Source organism: Chlorocebus sabaeus, chromosome 7 (assembly GCF_047675955.1).
Source record: "Chlorocebus sabaeus isolate Y175 chromosome 7, mChlSab1.0.hap1, whole genome shotgun sequence".
In the NCBI taxonomy this organism is placed as follows: domain Eukaryota; kingdom Metazoa; phylum Chordata; class Mammalia; order Primates; family Cercopithecidae; genus Chlorocebus; species Chlorocebus sabaeus.
Genome location: NC_132910.1, coordinates 74,392,245 through 74,410,991, shown reverse-complemented (window position 1 = coordinate 74,410,991; position 18,747 = coordinate 74,392,245). Strand labels below are relative to the sequence as shown.

General features: G+C 42.4%; 1 protein-coding gene across 3 annotated transcripts; it reads right to left on the bottom strand.

Moving 5' to 3' along the window:
• Positions 1-10,334: 10,334 nt before the first annotated feature.
• Positions 10,335-17,331, bottom strand: SPRY1 (sprouty RTK signaling antagonist 1). 3 transcript variants are annotated; one of them, XM_037991635.2, is made up of 3 exons: positions 17,173-17,331; positions 15,591-16,491; positions 10,335-12,549 (listed from the first exon to the last, which is right to left on the bottom strand). In XM_037991635.2, the coding sequence occupies exon 3, from the start codon at positions 12,492-12,494 to the stop codon at positions 11,535-11,537; it is 960 nt and encodes a 319-aa protein (XP_037847563.1). In that variant the 5' UTR covers positions 12,495-12,549; positions 15,591-16,491; positions 17,173-17,331; the 3' UTR covers positions 10,335-11,534. The 3 variants fall into 3 exon arrangements, with proteins under 3 accessions (XP_037847563.1, XP_007997935.1, XP_007997936.1); XM_007999744.3 differs by lacking the exon at positions 15,591-16,491; XM_007999745.3 differs by lacking the exons at positions 15,591-16,491; positions 17,173-17,331 and adding an exon at positions 14,305-15,432.
• Between the last annotated feature and the right edge of the window lie 1,416 nt (positions 17,332-18,747).

The following is an 18,747-nucleotide window of genomic DNA, read 5'->3' as shown; positions in this document are numbered from 1 at the left end:
TATGTTGAGAAGGAGTTTCGTTCTTGCTGCCCAAGCTGGAGTGCAATGGCGTGATCTTGGCTCACTCTGCCTCACAGGTTCAAGTGATTCTCCTGTCTCAGCCTCCCAAGTAGCTGGGATTACAGGCGTGAGCCACCACACCTGGCCAATTTTTTTTTTTTTTTTGAGACGGAGTCTCGCTCTGTCGCCCAGACTGGAGTGCCCGCCTTCCGGGTTCAAGCCACTCTCCTGCCTCAGCCTCCCCGGTAGCTGGGACTACAGGCGCTGGCCACCACGCCCGGCTAACTTTTTGTATTTTGTTTAGTAGAGACAGGGTTTCACCGTGTTAGCCAGGGTGGTCTCATCTCCTGACCTCGTGATCCGCCCGCCTCGGCCTCCCAAAGTGCTGGGATTACAGGCGTGAGTCACCGTGCCCAGCCTATGTTATTTTTTTGAGACAGAGTCTCACTCTGTCTCCCAGACTGGAGCGCAGTGGTGTGATCTCAGCTCACTGCAACCTCCACCTCCTGGGTTCAAGCGATCTTCCCACCTTAACCTCCTGAGTAGCTGGGATCCATACCCAGCTAATTTTTGTATTTTTGGTAGAGACAGGGTTTCACCATGTTGGCCAGGCTGGTCTTGAACTCCTGAACTCAAATGATCTGCCCACCTCGGCCTCCCAAAGTGCTGGGATTACAGGTGAGCCACTGTGCCCCACCAAGCTTGGTGAATTTTAAAGTTCTGGAACTTGGTGTTTCTGACAACAAAGTTCAGATACATAATTCACTGAAAAGTGTATACAGTGAAGCTGTATACAGTGAACTCTGGGAGGCTGAGTTGAAAGAATGAAAAATTTAGTTTCTGTTTGATTTGCAAAGCCTTTGCTTCTTTCCTGTCTTCTTGCTTCCTGCCTTCTGTCCACTTCATTACTCATTAACCATTCCAGGAGAGGTGGGGGGTGGGGGAGGCAGAGATTCTCAAATCTGCACAATTAGTAGAATGTTCCGTGGGGAAAATTTTTATCTCCTTCTATGTTTCATTTACACAAATGTCTCTGCCTTCCATTACCAGAGATGAGCTAACCCGGTGCCAAATGGCCAAGACTCCTCCTCCCCCACCTTCTACAACCAATCAGATCAAGCTCACAACCTCCTTTCAGTCTCCACTGTCCCTGCCACATTAATCACCTTGGCTCCTATATTATTTATCCAGCTGGTCTCCCTCTTGCCCTCCAGTCCATCAGCACCATGCAGTGCTGTCTAAGTATCTTTCTGAAACTCTAATCCGATCATGCCATTCTCCTGATTATCATCTGTCAGTGACTATCACCCACAGGATAGAGCCTAAACTTTTTAACATGACATTTCCACTTTCCATGACTGGCTCCTCTTTTTTCCACAGGCATCTTACACTCCAAACATACTAAATTACTTGCAATGTTCTCATCATGCCACGATCATTCCCACTTAACATGTCTTTGGACTTTTCCAAAATGCTTTTCTCTCCCTTGTCTACCTGACTCATTACTATTCATCTTTCAAGTCTTTTCTAGGAAGCTTCTCTGATTTGCAAAGACAGATTTGGCTGCCTCCTCCCAGAGTGTTTCCATGGCCCCATTTACCGCCAGTAATAGCATCATTTATGTTGCTAAAAATTATGAATTGCTTATTCAAAGATAGGGTTGTTAAATTGATGAATGTATGGTTGACAAAGCCAAACTCTTACTCTCTCTCAAAAATTGCCAATATTGTGGACATTAGAAATGGTATCAAAAGACCCTGCAAACATTAATCTCAGCAGTTTTCCTTATTCTAAAGCTTTTAAGAATAAATCTAGGAAGTTGATCAACAAGAAATATTTACTGAGCTCTTACTCTATTGTGTAATCACTATTCCAGGTACTAGATAGCAAAATGTTACAACCAATAAATGTTGGTTTCATCTTTTTTTTATCTTCCTTAATTGAATTGCTTCTGGTACTAAAGGGTAAAACCTAAAAAGACATACACAAATGGGAAATTATAGGCAATTCCAAGAACAGGTTTACAAACCGCAAAGTGACAAGTTAAAATTTCACATGCTTTGTAAATAACTCTGACACCAACAGTTTTCTTTATAAAGATAGGCCTTTCTACATTTAGAGTAATAGATTCTGGGTGGCCCAGAAGAATAAAATGTGCTTCTGTTAGGGAATCAAATTTACTCACAGCTTCCACTGCAAATCTACAACATGCAAACTCTGTGAAGTAGGCAAGACTAAGATCTTGGACTGAATCTCTTTGCTTCCTCAAGTGCCTCTGAAGTGCACAAAAGTTGAAAGAAGGGAATGTGGAAAGCAGAAGGTCTTTTGGCTGTGTGTATTATTTTGACTGAATTGACAGGTCAATCTATTTTCATGAAGATATTTTCTTTATTCAATAACAGATTTTGTTAACAGATCGTTTGTGCTATAAATGGAGCATATCCCAGTTACAATAAATTCTACTCCACTAGTTCATTTCTTATTCAAATTATTCCTTATTAAGAAATCCTACATTTTTATCAGCTCTTGTAATCCATTAGTTTACAAATAAGTTAGAGCACCTAAAAATATTCCTCCCAAACATAAACAGCTTCTAGATATTTTTTTTTCTCCACCTATCATTCTAGCATTTTTTTTCTTTCTTTCTTTTTGAGACAGGGTCTTGCTCTGTCACTTGGGCTGGAGTGCAGTTGTGTGAACATGAATCACCAGAGCCTCCCACCTCAGCCTCCTAAGTAACAAGGACTACAGGCGCATGCCCCCAGGCCTGGCTAATTTTTTGTAGATGTTTTAGCCAATGAACGTTTTGAGACAGAGTCTCACTCTGTCACCCACCATGGAGTACAGTGGCATGATCTCGGCTCACTACAACCTCTGCCTCCCAGGTTCAAGCAATTCTCTGCCTCAGCCTCCCAAGTAGCTGGGATTACAGGCACCCACCATTACACTCAGTTAATTTTTGTATTTTCAGTAGAGACAGGGTTTGACCATCTTGACCAGGCTAGTCTTGAACTCCTGAGCTCGTGATCCACCTGCTGTAATCCCAGCACTTTGGAAGGCTGAGGCAGGTGGATTACCTGAGGTCAGGAGTTCGAGACCAGCCTAGCCAACATGGTGAAACCGCATCTCTACCAAAAATACAAAAATTACCTAGGCACCGTGGTGGGCGCCTGTAATCCCAGCTACTCAGGAGGTTGAGACAGGAGAATCTCTTGAACCCTGGAGGTTGCAGTGGGCTGAGATAGCGCCACTGCACTCCAGCATGGGCAACGGAGCAAGGCTCCATCTCAAAAAAAAAAAAAAAAAAGAAATGAATTTCTTTTGGGGGTCTTCCAATTTGCCCAGGCTGGTCTCAGACTCCTGAGCTCAAGTGCAAAGTGTTGGAATTACAGACCACCGTCCAGCCAACTTCTAATATTTTAATACCTAAATTAACAACTCTTCTGATACATTGGCCTCCATTTTCTCGTTGTTTTCATCCTTAGCTCCATATATCTCTAACTCTGATCACCTAAGCTGCCTTTCAGCACAGAGAAACTCCAGGTTTCCTCAGCATTTAAAAATGGCCCACCTGGCCAGGTGCGGCCTGTAATCCCAGCACACTGGGAAGCTGAGGCAGGAGGATTGGAACCAGCCCGAGCAACATCGTGAGGCCCTGTCTCTACAAAAAAAAAAAAAAAAAAAAAAAAAAAAAAAAAATTTTTTTTTTTTTTTAAATTAGCTGGGTGCAGTGCTGCACGCCTGTAGTCCCAGATACTCAGGAGGTTGAGGTGAGAGGGTCATTTGAGCCCAGGAGTTTGAGGTTGCAGTGAGCTATGTATGACTGCACCACTGCACTCCAGCCCTGGCAACAGAGCAAGACCCTGTTCCAAAACAAAAAGGCCCACCTTCTAGGATCTTGACTTGGAACTGCTCCTATGTCCTCAGCTGTCCTCACTTTTCCTATTGCCTTACTCTCAGTAAACCTGTATCTCACCCTCATTGGAACGTCATCCAATTTTTCTGGCCAGTCATTTTTAGCACACACTCAGGCTGCTGCCCTAAAATCCCTGAGCTCTGTGAAATTCACCGTTTCTTATTGCTCCAGGTAATACTTATTCTATGCCTTAATTGCTCCTCACAACCAGCTGCAGGGAATGTCTAGATAACAATCTGAAAATTGGCTCCTAAAACATTCCCTGTCTCATGTGAGCTTGAGCTCTCACCACTCTTCACTTCACCTGCTTTGGTCTGTTAACAGAGCCATGAGCATTCCCCATCTCTAGCCATTCCAGACCTCTGCTCTCAAGAGCCAAATTTGGGTCTGTTATGTGTCTTAACTATCAATAGAAGACCATCCTTCTATTTACAAAAACAGGGTGCGTTTTGACAATTTCCTCCTCTCTCTCTTAAAATTCCATTACATCTGTTTCTTCCCTCTCTTATTTTTTCCTTTACTCTGAGAGAAGAACTGTCTTGCCAAGGTTAAAGCTCCTCTTTGTGTTTTCTCTTCCATCTCCTCCCCTCTCCTCCAGGATTGTGCTCCTGGAGCTCTTCCCTCTTCTCCCTCTCAACTGCCCATGCTGTCTTTCTGCATAAAGGCTCAAGTTTCTGTTATTCTAAAAATAGTCTCAGCTGTTTACCTGCCTCTAGTTACTTTCCTATCATCTCAGATGTCTAGAGTGAACAGCCTGAAACTGTTACCCTGCATATCCTTACTTCCCACTCATTTCTTAATCCCATGCAATCTGGTTTTCATTACAATTTCACCTAAATACCACTCACTAAATTTAGTTGGGAGTCTCTGCAACTTTTCACATTTGATTATTAATTTCCACCTTACAAGTCTTCTCCTTTAGATTCTAAAACATACCAATCTCTTGGTGCCTATGCTTCTTCGACCATCTCTCTTACTGATTTGCTCTATATCCTCTCTCTGCTCCCTAAATGTAGGCATGTTCCTCAAGGTCTGTCCCTAGTCTGCTTTTAATTCCATTGTTTTCCTTTGGGATCTACACTGTGGACCTCCTATCACTTGTATGTGGATGATGGGCTGTCACTAACCTCTCTTAAACTCTAGACTTTTATTATTCATAATTATCTGTGTTTATTCCAGTAGAACTCATAACATTTCCTAACCCACATACCCCAAACAAATCCCACTCATTTCTTTTAACAGAACAGTTACTTTCCCATTTGCCAAAATCCAAAAGCTCAGTATCAATTCTTTTCTCCAACTCAAACCCACATACAAATAACCACAAATTCTTATAGATTCCCCATGGACAGTACTTCTCTCATTCATCCCCCACCCCCTTTCCCTTCCTACTAACCTATAAGCTGCATCAAGACCATAATACCTATGGCTTTCTTTTTCTAAATTGGCCTTCCTATCTTAATCTCTGCTATTTTAATCTCCCGCAATTCCCCTATACATACCTATGATCTAACTCAGAGGTTTTCGACTAGCTGTAGAATCATCTGGGGTGCTTTTAAAACAAAAGAAAGCCAAGGCCCACTCTCAGAGATTCTGATTTAACTAGCTTAAGGCGGGGTCTAGGCACAGGCTTTTGTTCATTGCTGAGGGTGGTGTCTTTTGCTCTCAGCTGCTTTTAATGTGCAGCTAAGGCTGAGAACAACTGCTAGCCAAATTGGAACTGAGTTTTCTCAAACTTGCATCTTGTTTGCTTAGCTAGCTTTGTCTGGCTCCCTCCTCATGGCACTTATTTCTCTGCCACGGACTATCATTAATCCATTGTGCTTTAACAAATGTGTTCAATTTTATAGCACAAATAATCCAAAATTTTGTTCAATCTCCACTCCCCTTAATCAACCTCTCTTTCCTTTCTTCCAGCCATTTACCACATGTACAAATGTGGGAAGTAGGTTTTATTTTTATTTTACTTTATTATTTTTTGAGATGGAGTCTCGCTCTGTTGCCCCGGCTAGAGTGCAGTGGCGTGATCTCGGCTCACTGCAACTTCTGCCTCCCAGCTTCAAGAGATTCTCCTTCCTCAGCCTCTTGAGTAGCTGGGATTACAGGTGCACGGCACCGTGCCAGGTTATTTTTGTATTTTTAGTAGAGACAGGGTTTCACCATGTTGGTCAGACTGGTCTCGAACTCCTGACCTCCTGATCCACCCACCTCAGCCTCCCAAAGTGCTGGGATTACAGGCGTGAGCCACCGGGCCCAGCCCAGCAAGTAGTTAATACAATGTTACTTCATTTTCACAAATAGATCATCATTATCAAATTTTAATTTTGATTATTATTGTATATAGACTAAGTCGATTCTTGGACTAAAGGTTCTTGGACTAAATAAAGCATCATTGGTGAATGATGCTTCTAGTATACTGTACCTAAATATCCAGTTCGAAACAGTTCTAGGTTCTCTGATAGTTTCTGCAATAGAATTATTGCTGTATCTACTGTGATTCTATCTGCAAGATGACATCCATCTCTTTAATAATGCAAAATATAAAATGTAAAGCAGCTTCTAATCACTGTAATCTTACTGCAGCCAGAAAAATGATAAGAAGCACCATCACACAAGTTCTTAAATCTAGATGCCAAGTTACTGTTCCTTTCAGAAACTGATTAATTTGTTCTATTATTACCATATAAACCCAGCCAGAGGAAACACAAGTTCCACTTTCAAACTGTTAATTTTAATATTAACATATGAAAAATAATCATGGCAATGAAGTCATTTACTACTTATTCCTGATAGCTAAGCATGAATAATATATGCAGAAAAACATTTCATTTCCTAAATGATGGTCAAATACATTAATTATGAAGGAAAAATTTTCTGGTAAAGAGGATGGAATAGTAAGGGTTAATTGCAGCAGAAAGACACTGACTGAGTTGGCTGCCGAGAAATGAAGAGGACAGGTGCAATGGCTTGCGCCTGTAATCCCAGCATTTTTGGGAGGCTGAAGCAGGACAGCTTAAGCCCAGCCTGGGCAACATAAGGAGACACCTGTCTCTACTAAAAAAAAAAAAAAAAAAAAAAAAAGCTGGCCGTGGTGGCATTTGCTTGTGGTCCCCGCTACTTCACAGGCTGAGGCAGGGGAGGATTGCTTGAGCCTAGGAGGTGGAGGCTGCAGTGAGTGGTGATCATGCCACTGCTGCACTCCAACCTGGGTGACAGATTGAGACCTCATCCCAAAAATCAAACAAACGAACAAGAAATGAAGAAAATCCTGTGTCAGATGAAAGAGTTCAGGCTCTACCCTAGCTAAACATGAACAGTTTATCTTCTCAAGCCATGCCTTTGTTTGTACATCCTCAAAGTGAAGACAGTGAGCTACATAAATCAGTTCCAAAGTTGCCTGATACAATCACCCAAAAAACTTTGCGAAAATAACGAATACCAGGCCCCCACCCCCAAAGATTATTCTAATACAGGTCTGAGCTATGACACACACTTCTTAATATTTAAACTAGCTATCTATTTCTTTTCATACATGATTGAGAAACATTAAGATAAACTCTGAGATATATTTCTAGTTCTAGAATTCTACTGTATACAATGCTCCTAGGAGGTGTTCAATAATAGCACAATGGCTTGGTAATAATCTGAGAGACTATTACAAGAATCAATAGCTGTCAGGTAAGTATATACATGGCTATTTTGATTATAGCTAATCAGTGAAGTAATGGAAAAAACAACCGTCCAACCATCAGTTGGTCAAAAGAAGGACTTAAAAGTTTTGTTTCCAACATATTTAAAAATACCAATGCTCTTGCAATTAAAAAGAAAATGTACAGTGGGAGTTTAGGATAAGAACTGCTTTTAGACACTTTTCCAGTTTGTTTCAGTATTTCAATATATTTCAAAAGGGATTTTTTTATATGAGCTATCTCTCTATAGAGAGAGAGATAGATAGATACAGATAGTCAGCTACGAAATACACCACTCCATTAAAAAACAGAAAAGATTTAGGAAAAATGGATAATTTCAAAAATTAAATCCTCTGGAAATTAATCACCTGAGTCTGGTTCCATTATCAATTTCAGGATAAAAACATAGTTTTTAACTTCTTTCTTTTCACTTTAAAGACTTCTGTTTTTAAAGCTTTAATTTTTATTTTTTGGTAATAATGGAAATATTTTGTGGTTTGAATTTTGGAAACCATGTAATTACAATCCTATATTTGCAGATTCACTTTAGGCCTTCACACACAAAAAAGTCTACTTTTTCACATTCCATTTTTTCTGGTAGGTTACATTTTATAAACTCTGTAAACAGGAAACTACTCAATTACAAAAGTCCTATGTTGGTTTAATCACTATTAAACTATCTAAATAAGGCTTGTTTGAAATGAAAAAATTGGCAGTCAGAAAATATACTGGAAAGGAACCAGGTAACAAAAACATCCCTTCTGTCAAGCTGTACTTGTTGGGGAAGAGGGACAAATGTGTGGAATAAAAAGGTTAGCCCATCTATTTGGCATGTTGTTTTTCATTCAACAGTATTAAATAAGTGGCAGCGGCATTGTAAGAAATTTCAGCTGATGCTTTAAAGCCTTAGCACTTTAAAATGATGATCAGCATTAGGTTCAAGAGCCTAGGGCCCATAAGCTCTTATGAGGACACACTCTTACATTTCTTCTTCCTACGTTTAAACCATCACAAAGGAGGAAGTTTCGAATCAGTGTTTATGCTTTGCCACCTGACAAGCCTCTTTTAGAAATCTGAACCTCTGACCGATTGCTCCTTCCAAGTACAGACTTGCCATTATGCCAGAGTTCACATACAGTCCTTGAAGAAGCAGACCACCATCTTAATATTTTTCATGTATTCTGCATATATAGAGCCAGAAGTTAAAACTCCACAGCACACTTCATTCTCATAAAAGTTATAAATTTCTTTCAGTAAAAACTACTGCTTCTTAGTCTGGTTATTACAGCTCAAGACAGCTCTTACTCCAACTAATTATACTAATGGTCTACATAATACCAGAAAAAAAACCCACACAGTATTTTGAAGAAGTCTGTGTTTATACACTTCATTAAGAAGCCACATCTCAATGAAAATACTCCATAAATATGAAAGGACCAGTGATAACATGATAACTTGAGTATCAGAGGAAAACACTCAAGTTCACATTTTAAAATGCTACAGATTATGAAGTAGCCTCCAAAACACAACTATTCACTTTTAAAAATCCTCCTGCTTTCAAAGCATAAAGGAGATATTTGATGGATTAAATATCACATTGCCAACTAATAGGTTTAGCAGCTTGATGGAAAAGCACTAAAAGAAGTTTCTACCAATTATACCTTGTCTATATAAAACAAAGTCAAAGTCTATTTACAAAGAACAAATACGTACTCTTAAACTAACAGCCAAACCATCCATGAATAATGACCAAAAAAAAGCTGGGTAAGAGCTTTGATAACCTGGGTTCAAATTATGTCAATATCTTATTCTCAAATGCAAAGAATTATTTTCAAATGCAGATAATAACTGACGTATCACTTAGTCATAGGGAGTTAGTGAGACTGAGGACTCACATGAATAAAATTTTATCAAACTTAAAAACGGTGTATTCTGAGTACTCAAATGACCAAATATTTTATCAGACCCAAAGATTCCAGCTATGTAGTAGTTTCACCAGACTAAAAAATAAGATTTAAAATATTTACTTTTTCTCCATAAAATTTTAGGCCCTCAGATTTCTTATTGCACAGGACTTGATGAGGTGTAATTTGGTCAGGCCACATTAGACTTATGAAACAAGTGAAAAGGCAGGGACAGGCATGTTTTTGAAATCTCTCTGATGTTGTGAATTATTCCCTTGGTAACTTCTAGAATGCTTTATTAAAGTGACAGTACCAGAGACTCCTAGCATACCTACAGAACTAAGTTCATTAAGTCTAGCTGACAAACTAACTTTTTATTAACTTGAGAGTTAAGATAAACATTTAAAAAAAAGTTTCTACTGTAGATATGCCCCATTTCAAGAAATTGTAATATACACAAAACCTCATGCTTACAAAATAGTCAAAGTAGGGAGATACTTAATATTAACAAAGAATTTTTACTGTATAAAATAACTCACTTGAGCACTTGTTAAAAGAGAATTTGGATTACAAAATTTTGATTAATGCACTTTCCAGGAAATACTAGGTTGGTGCAAAATAACTGTGTTTTTGCCATTAAAAATGGCCCCAAACTGCAATTACTTTTGCACCAACCTAATTATCTACTTCGTAATTTGGGCTTACCTATGTCTAGATTCAGCATCTATAGGGAAAGAAGTAAAATGGGTGTATAAGAAGAAAAAGTCAAAGCAAATAAGCAAAAATCATCATAATAGTACAGGCTAATAAATGAAGAAATCAAGAGACAGTTTCATTAATTAATATATTTTCTGCATTATAGTTAACATGTGTACTTTCTTCGTGTCACCTTATTTTCCGTTAAGTATTGATATTTTGTTATATTCAGACATGAGTACATTTCAACAGTCTTTTGCAATAAATACCATAAAATAATAGAGATTCGCATAATAAATATTCTTTACAATAAAAAAGTTTAACAGACTTTTGTCTTAAAAATAGTCAGAATTCAACTTTGTGATTTATACATAAAATATACAAAAAGCACCACAATTTGTGGTTAAGGCAATGAAAACACAGAAGAGATTAGAATTACTCAGCTGTTAACTATCCAAGGGGCCAAAAGGACCATTAAGGAGCCAAGATCACTTTAGGCAGCATAGTTCTGGGACACCTATAGATTGATCAGCTATAAATATCAACTTGAGTTATCCAAGTGCCCTCAATGACAACAAAAATTTGGTGAGAAGCATGGGGTGAAAAAGGAAGGTGGTTGAGTCCTTCACAAATACGAAGGCTAGAGTGAAGATGGGCAAGGTCCAACCAATATATCTCCAATGTGAAGATTTACATTGTAAAGCGAATCTAAAATTACATAGAAAGAAAAAATACACTTGGCATCTCCAGAGTAAGACAACCCCAAAACTGAGGGGAAAGAACTTTGAAGGACAAGAAGCAGAGGGCAGTGGTTAAAGGAAAATTTTTACGTTATAGCAAAAAATATATCCCCCATGCTACTTAAGGGGCCAATGCTAGGAAGATAGCCCTAACTGGAGACAGATTTAATACATAGCTTATTTAAGCAATTAAACGGTTGCTTTTTTCAAAACCAATTTCCCTGCTCCCACAGTACCCAGTCAAAACAACTCTAAATCACTGTAGTCTGGGTGTGGGTGTATGTTCATGTATACAACTTTAGAAAGTTGCTTGCAGAACAAAAAGGCTACACAAAGCCCACTGGCTCTCAATACCCTCTCAAGTGGATGGCAGAGGCTCTTGTCGTAAGTGGGAGCCAGGTGCAGTTTCCCAGTCCACTCTTACTGAAGATCATCCATGAAGGAAGAGAAAAATCCATGAGTGAGACCTTGGGAACAGGGGAAGAGAAGGTGGGAAATGGGGAAAAATTCTAAAGAAAAGAAAAAGAAAAAAAAAAATAGCCACAGCTTGAAAGCTAGAAGCTCAGGAGGTACAACCCACCTCCAAAAATCATGATGGTTTATCCTGACCCCGGGAGGGGCAGCTCTCCAGCTTACAATAGACAGTGTTGGAGTTCTTACATCTGCACCCTGGGCGATGGATCCAGTCATAACACCCCCTGCACAGCTTCAGGCATCCTTTAGCAGGAGGATAACAGAGTAAGCAAGGTAAAAATAAAGACATGGCTCCCATACACAGGTATCTAGAGCAGCAGTGTGACTGTGAACAGGAGCAAGGATTATCTGAGTAGGAATCCCCTTCGTCGTCATTGGAGCAGTGGTAGAAGATGCCCTTGACTAAGCACATGCAGGTTCCATATTCCACCATGCTCTCAGCAGAGCAAAGGCACTGCCGGTTACAGGCCAAACAGGATGGCAGGGTCCTGGGAGCCGTGCATTCTCCACACTTGCACTTCCCACACTGTTCACAAATGAACTTGTGCTGTGTCAGGTCCTCTTTCAAGGAACCCTTCAAGTCATCCACAATCAGTTGCTTGGGCTGGGTCCGGATTGCCCTTTCAGACCTATGACCAGGGACTGGTCTGGTTGGTGGTGACCTTCCTAACAGTCCTTGTTCAGAAGAGGCACTGCTGTTGCTCCCAGAGCTGGCTGCACTGCCAGTGCTGGTTGATCTGCTCAAAATGGGACCCCTGGCATTATTGGGGAGTACTGCATGTCCCAGGTGGCTTGTGTGTCTGTGCTCGTAGTTATTATTCACATTAATTGGTATGATTTCATGAGTCCTCTCATGCTTTTCTTGTCTTGGTGCTGTCCGAGGAGCAGGTCTTTTCACCACTGAAGGCCCTTCTGTGTATTCATTGCTGCCTCTTATGGCCTTGATCTGGTCTAATGACAAAATAGCAGCAGGCTGAATCTCTCTCTCATAGTCTAATCTCTGACGGCTATCCAAAGAAGGTTGCTGGATCACAACTAACGAACTGCCACTGCCATGTTGATTTTGGGGATCCATGTGTAGTGATCTTGAGTTCTGGCAATCAGCGGAAACCTGGCATGCATCTGAAATCCTAAAAGGAAATCAAAGATGAAAAAAACAGAAAATAAATGACAGGAAGCATTTTTTGCGGGGGTGGGGGGAGGGAAATCCTGTCAAGTCACAAATTGACTAAACCACCTAATAATGACCTCCTTCATCAGTGGATTACAATGATGCTGGGGTCCTGGCCAGAGTCCAATTCCAGGAGAGGCTGGGGACCACATCATAGAGGAAGATTGTAAATAAGAGACCCCATGCCATAAACATTACAAGTTTTTCCAACTTTTAAGAAGTGGAATCAAGAGGAAGTAATGCCTTCCTGTTTGTGAATCTAACAATCAAAATGGAGCATGCCTTCGCAGGGAACATTGAGTATAAGTGGGAGAATAACTCTCATCTAAAGAAAGCTCAGTTATCAGTTCATACGTGGTTTCCATAAAGGAAAATGTCTACCTTTTAAGAAATTGAGAATGGCTTTGGTGCTACAGCCTTTTTGTTGTGTGCCGTTATAAGCATTAATGATGAAAAAAATTAAGGCATTAAAAAAAATTAAGACTCTAAAATGAAATCGCAAAATAAAAGGTAACTTTCTGTATAAATCAGAATTTTAAAACTACCTTATTATTCATCTATGAGATGCAAAAATAAATGTATCAAGTACACAACGGTTCTTGGTGTTTTGTAGCTACAAACACACACAAGACTCAATGTATAGTCCAGTGAATGATGTAACAGTACTCACATTTGAAATCCTGAGAGGATTTTTTTTTAAGCTGAAGGGCTCACTCACAAAACAAGTTTTATGCACAAATAAGTGTAGTGTAGGTATATACGCAGTGTATTTAAATCCTGGCCGTTTTAATTATCTGTATTTCCTCTAATTTAAAAATCTGTATTTACATGACAGACCTTGATTTTCAAAAGCACTGCCAACTGATTCAATGTGCTTCTTGTAACAAAATCAGCACACTAATATCCAGATACAAATAAGCAGTTGTGTTTCCATACTAATAGTAAATTTCTAATTTATAATGTGTTCTTCACAAACTACCAAAGATAAAAGTTTCTGCTTTCAGTGGTGAACTAGAGCATTTTTCACACAAATTCCTTCTAAAGTCTATAGAGTCGACCCAATTCAAGAATGAAAAGAAAAAGAAATGTCCATTCTCCACTACCAACCTGAGGCAAAAAACATGGTTTAAGGAATAAACCATGCAGAAAGCAGAAAGAAGTCCATTTCCTATATTTCCTAAACTAATGTCTCTAAACTATGCCTTCTATGTTAACTTCTTGGAGCTCCCCCCTCGTTTTCACAACTCAGCTCTCTCAAGTTTCTACTTTATTCTACCTTCTTAGCGCAGGAGGAGTAACACATTCATAACCTGCGGAGATTTGGTCTTGGAGTCCTCAACATCTAATCCTGACTCCTGAACAATTATTCCTCTTCTTCAAGAACTTCTTAACTCAGTGCTTTGAAAGCAAAAGGTAGCTAAAAGTACTAAGCCAGATTCCACACGAAACGCAAAACCGTAGAGGATTTGAATAGTGTAACTCAAAACACCAGGCACAACTTTAATTTGCATTTCCAATGACAGTTGTAACAAACTTCATACTGGTTGGGAAATGAAGTTACCAGACAAAAAATTAAAAGCAAAGAAAATTCGCCACCTCTGATTCGAAGAAAAGCCCATTTTCAAGTAGTGACAGTCTTGGACAAGCCGCAAACACGCTCACACGCGCTCGGCACACTGCCTTCCCCAAGAAAACTCGAATGGAAGTAGAATACCTTTTCGGACAATCCCATCACCATCCCAAGGATCACCGTGGATTTCCAACACACTTTTTGCGTGGCCCACCAAGGTTTCTGACAAATCATGAAGAGCCTTCAGCGTCCACGCGGGCGCCCAAAGCAAGCCCACGGTCTGGCTGACCCTAAGCAAGGATTTGTCTATACTTTAAAGGAAAAGCTGGGTTCACCGAGGGCCGGGGAGAAAGAAGCCAGCGCAGGAGAGGCCACATTGCAAGTTACCACGGTGGAGCTGCGCCCTCTGCAATCCGTACTGAATAAATAGTTGACGGAGGAAGGAAAAGGAAAAAGTTATGAATGAAAACAAGTTCTCTCTCCCTCTCTCTCCGGCAGGAGGAGGGGAGGAGGCTGAGGTTACCATGAGCTCAGGAGGGCGGACTTCCCCACTTTTTTTGTTGTTGTTGTTTTGAGACGGAGTCTCACTTTGTCTCCCAGGCTGGAGTGCAGTGGTGGCACGATCTTGGCTCACTGCAACCTCCGCCTCCCGGGTTCAAGCGACTCTCCTGCCTCAGTCTCTCGAGTAGCTGGGACTACAGTCGCGCGCCACCACGGTCGCCTAATTTTTGTATTTGCAATAAGGACAGGGTTTCGTCATGTGGGCCAGGCTGGTCTCGAACTCCTGACCTCAGGTGATCAGCACGCCTCGGCCTCCCCAATTGCTGGGATTACAGGTGTGAGCCACCGCGCCCGGCCGACTTCCCCACTTTTAAAGTGGCAGTGCCCGCTCCCCTTCCTTGTCTTTGCACTGAGCTCCAAACAAGAAGAAAGTTGCGGCTGGCTTTGGGGCTGGCTAATTCTATCGAGGGGCTGACGGGCGAATTCCGAGCATTTGCCTACACACACACACACACACACAGCCTTTGCCGGTCCCCTGCCAGAGGCACTCTCCTCCACAGAGGGCCCTCAGGGACATCCCCAGAGCCATCTGGAATCCCTCTTGGGCGTGAAGAGCTCTCCGAGAGGACAACCTGGGCCATCGCGCCGCCGCTCCGAGTAATCGGGGATGGGGGAGACCCTGTCTTGTTTCGTTCCGCAGCCGCGGACCGTCGCCCACCCCGCCACCCAACCTTGAGAGCCCCATAAGCCCCGGCCCCCAGGGGAGCAAGGAGCGGCGGGAGGGGCCGCGCCGCGCGGGGTCGTCCCTCCCCTCCCCTCCCCTCCCGGAGTCCTGGCCCGGGCAGCAGCGCCGCACCTGCCGCGCGGAGCAAGCCCCGCCCGCGCGCCTACCGCCCCGCGGGCCCAGGGCGGCCGCCGCACACACTCACCTAGGCCGAAGCGCGGGCCGGGGGCCAAGTCGTGCGACCCGACCCAGGTCCTGGTGCGGGCGGTGGCGTGCACGCGCCGCATCAACCGCTGCGGGGAGGGCGAGGCGGCATCGCCGGAGCTGCGGCGCCTCGGCCCGCGGCCTCCCCCGCCCCCGCCGCCACGGGTCAGGAGCGCTCCCCGCGGCCCCCTTCCGGCTGCGGAGGGCAGTTCTCCCGCGGCTCCGCGCGGCCGGGCCCGGACCTCTCACGGCTGGCGCTCCCCGGGCGGCTCAGTAACATCCACCTCGGAGGTCTTCTCCTGCAGCCCCCTTCCAAGAACCAGTTTTTACAAATCCTTTCAGGAAGGCTCCCCAAGTCTCAGAAAAACAAGTAGGGGAGTGGCGGGGAGTCGAGTGCGTGACTGGCCAGCTGACGGCACGGTGTGCTCAGAGAACTTCTCGGGTTCTGGTCGCTCCTCGCAGGGAAAGAAGAAAGGGATGGCTGCCTCCTGACGAGCGAAAAATCCACGTCACGGGGGTTCGAGACCACGCGGCACCCGGGTCGGGGCCCGAACCGGCGTCGGCGGGCGGATCACGGAGCCGCGCAGGCCCCCGGCAAGACCCCGGAGCACGCGCCTGCCAGGCAGAGGCAGCCGGGAGGGGGGAGGGGGATTTTTTACCCCCCCCTTTTTTTTTTTTTAAGCGGGGAGGGGTGAAGAGAGCGAGGTTTGGGGATCCTTCTCGGGGAGAGAGAGGCGGGCGTCGTTCCTTGTCCCCAGCGCAGGCCGAGGCGCTTTGCCGATCCCGCACGTTGGGCAAGTACGGGCACAAGGTCCCCAGGCACTCCGGTCCCGGCAGGTCAGCCTCTCCTGGGCAGCGCTCACACCCAGTCCTCCGAGCCTGCGGTTCCACGGCCGAAATGCCTGCGACAGAGGATTAGAGATAGAAGCTCGTGAATGTCTCTTTCTTCGAAGGGCTGGGACCCGGGGCGGGCTGCCGGCCAGCTCGCCCGCAGCCCGTTGCCATGTGCTCCCTGTTGCTGCTCCCGGTGATTGACAGGCCGGCGCACAGTCGGCGTGTCAGCGGCGAACCAAAGTAACATGCAGTCCTGCACGTTTTTGCCGAGGTGCTTTTGCCCCGTGGAATGCCTAGGAGTTCAAACAACGTTCAAGCAACGCCTCTGCGCGTTAGAAATCAATACACGGAGACGGGAAATTCAGGTTTTAAACCAATGCTTCGCTCGGGATTCGGTCGCCAACAATGCCTAAACAAACACGCATTTGGTCCACACCGAGTGCCAGCCCCTCTTCGCATAAAGGCATTAACGGCCCTGTGTTTCACACATTCGATCGTTTCAGACTTTAAACTTGCTACTGTTCGGTTAAGGAAAGAAAGGTGAAAGGGACCCTGCTTTTTCTTTTAGCGGTAGCATTTACTTTAAGAGCATTAGTTTTGGAAGTGGGAATGCTACCGGTGTTTTGAAAGGCAACCAGTAATCTTGGCTCGAAAGCAAATTCAAAGAAATAAATGTTCAGTTCCTTGCAAAAGTCAACATTTCTCACCTTATCTTTCCTAAAATGTCTACGGAAGGAAACAGTACTTACCTAATGCAAAGACTGCAAATTGCTTTTCAGGCACATTTAACAGCGACTGTAGCTGTTCCTTATCCAGGGCAGGGAACTCTGCTGATAATCACGCTGCAAACCACTGCGTGCTTTACAGAGCGATCTCACTCGGGCTCCGCAGAATTTCAGCTCCTAGCCTCCACCTCCACCTCCACTCCAGGACACGCCTCCGGTGATATCATGTGTCAATCACTCGGGCTGCCCGAAAACCTGGAACAGGATTTCCTTAACTGTCGTTTCCTTTTTCGTTTATGTGTACCAACTTGGAAATGTTGCCCTACAGACTCGTGTAATAAACATCCTCTTAAAACTTCGGGAGTGCCTCTAAAAATTCTGCAAATGCAGTTTGTCATAGAGGAATACATTCGGATTTAGTTAGCAATCTTTAGTTGTCGATCTCAATTAAAAGGATCGGTGGACTCCAAAGCTGAATTAGAAAAGAATTGTGAAGAATAAAAGAAAATGAAAAAAGTTGTATGCCAAGTCATCACTTCTGATCAACTAGAGGGAAAATGTATATTGACACAAAAAGATGATTGTATAACATTACAGTTCCTATTTACAACAAAGTTCAGAATATGTGAAACCTAAAGTTCAAAAGGTGGCACTCCTTATTGCAAATGTAATATAAGGGTATGTAATAAAGGGGAAATTTTCTGCTGTGGGTTTTTTAAATAATTGCTTTACCTTGGCTTGTTGTATGATTTCCCAAAAATAAAGCACATGGAGAAAAAAACAAATTATTTCAATTTTGTAATATAGTTGTATACTTTTGCAAAAAATACCAACCTGTATATTTAGTCAATTAATTAGAATAGAAAAAATTTATCAAGAAGTTTTATAATTCTTAGTAATAGCTGATGTGACTGGGAAAAAAACACTTTAAGTAGGAAACTTGCTTTCTGCTTTCTTACAAACTACAGGATTTTAGACATTTATTATCAAAATTGTGCTTTTTCATGCTGCAGTGAGGATAACTTTATGTGGAATTGAAAGTTCTGTAGAAACTTTTAAAAGCCACCTAAAAACCAAAAACTTAGTGGAAAGGAAATATTTTTCCAGGTACTATATATCAGGAGTAGCTTAAAGTCTGGCAAAAACAAAGTAACAAAAACAAAACTAGAATCTAAACTATATATAAATATAAGTATGGAAATTTTTAGTTCAAAGTACATTGTTTAGTCTCCTTATTTACAATAGCAAGTGATCCTGTTGAAACTTTATAAATATATACATACATAATACACACACCCACACACACTGGACTTTCAAATGTCTGAGCACTTTCAAAAATTAAAGTTGTGTTTGGAATTGCTTCTAAAGAACACAGAGCATTGTTAAGAACATCAATAACAATAAAAAAGCATCACTAGAAAATAGCGTAGAATAAGAATCAAGCCAAAAAGCTACATATTCACTCTCAATATTATGAATTGTATTAAAATAGGCTATTTAAAAGAATAAAATTGATTAAATTGTATCTTTTTTTCATAGATCTCATTAGATTTGGGGATGTAATGAAATTTTACTAGTGATGGATAGGTTTCTTGTGAA

Coding starts and splice junctions, on each gene's coding strand:
- SPRY1 (XM_037991635.2), bottom strand. CDS start 12,494: ATGGATCCCCAAAATCAACATGGCAGTGGCAGTTCGTTAGTTGTGATC.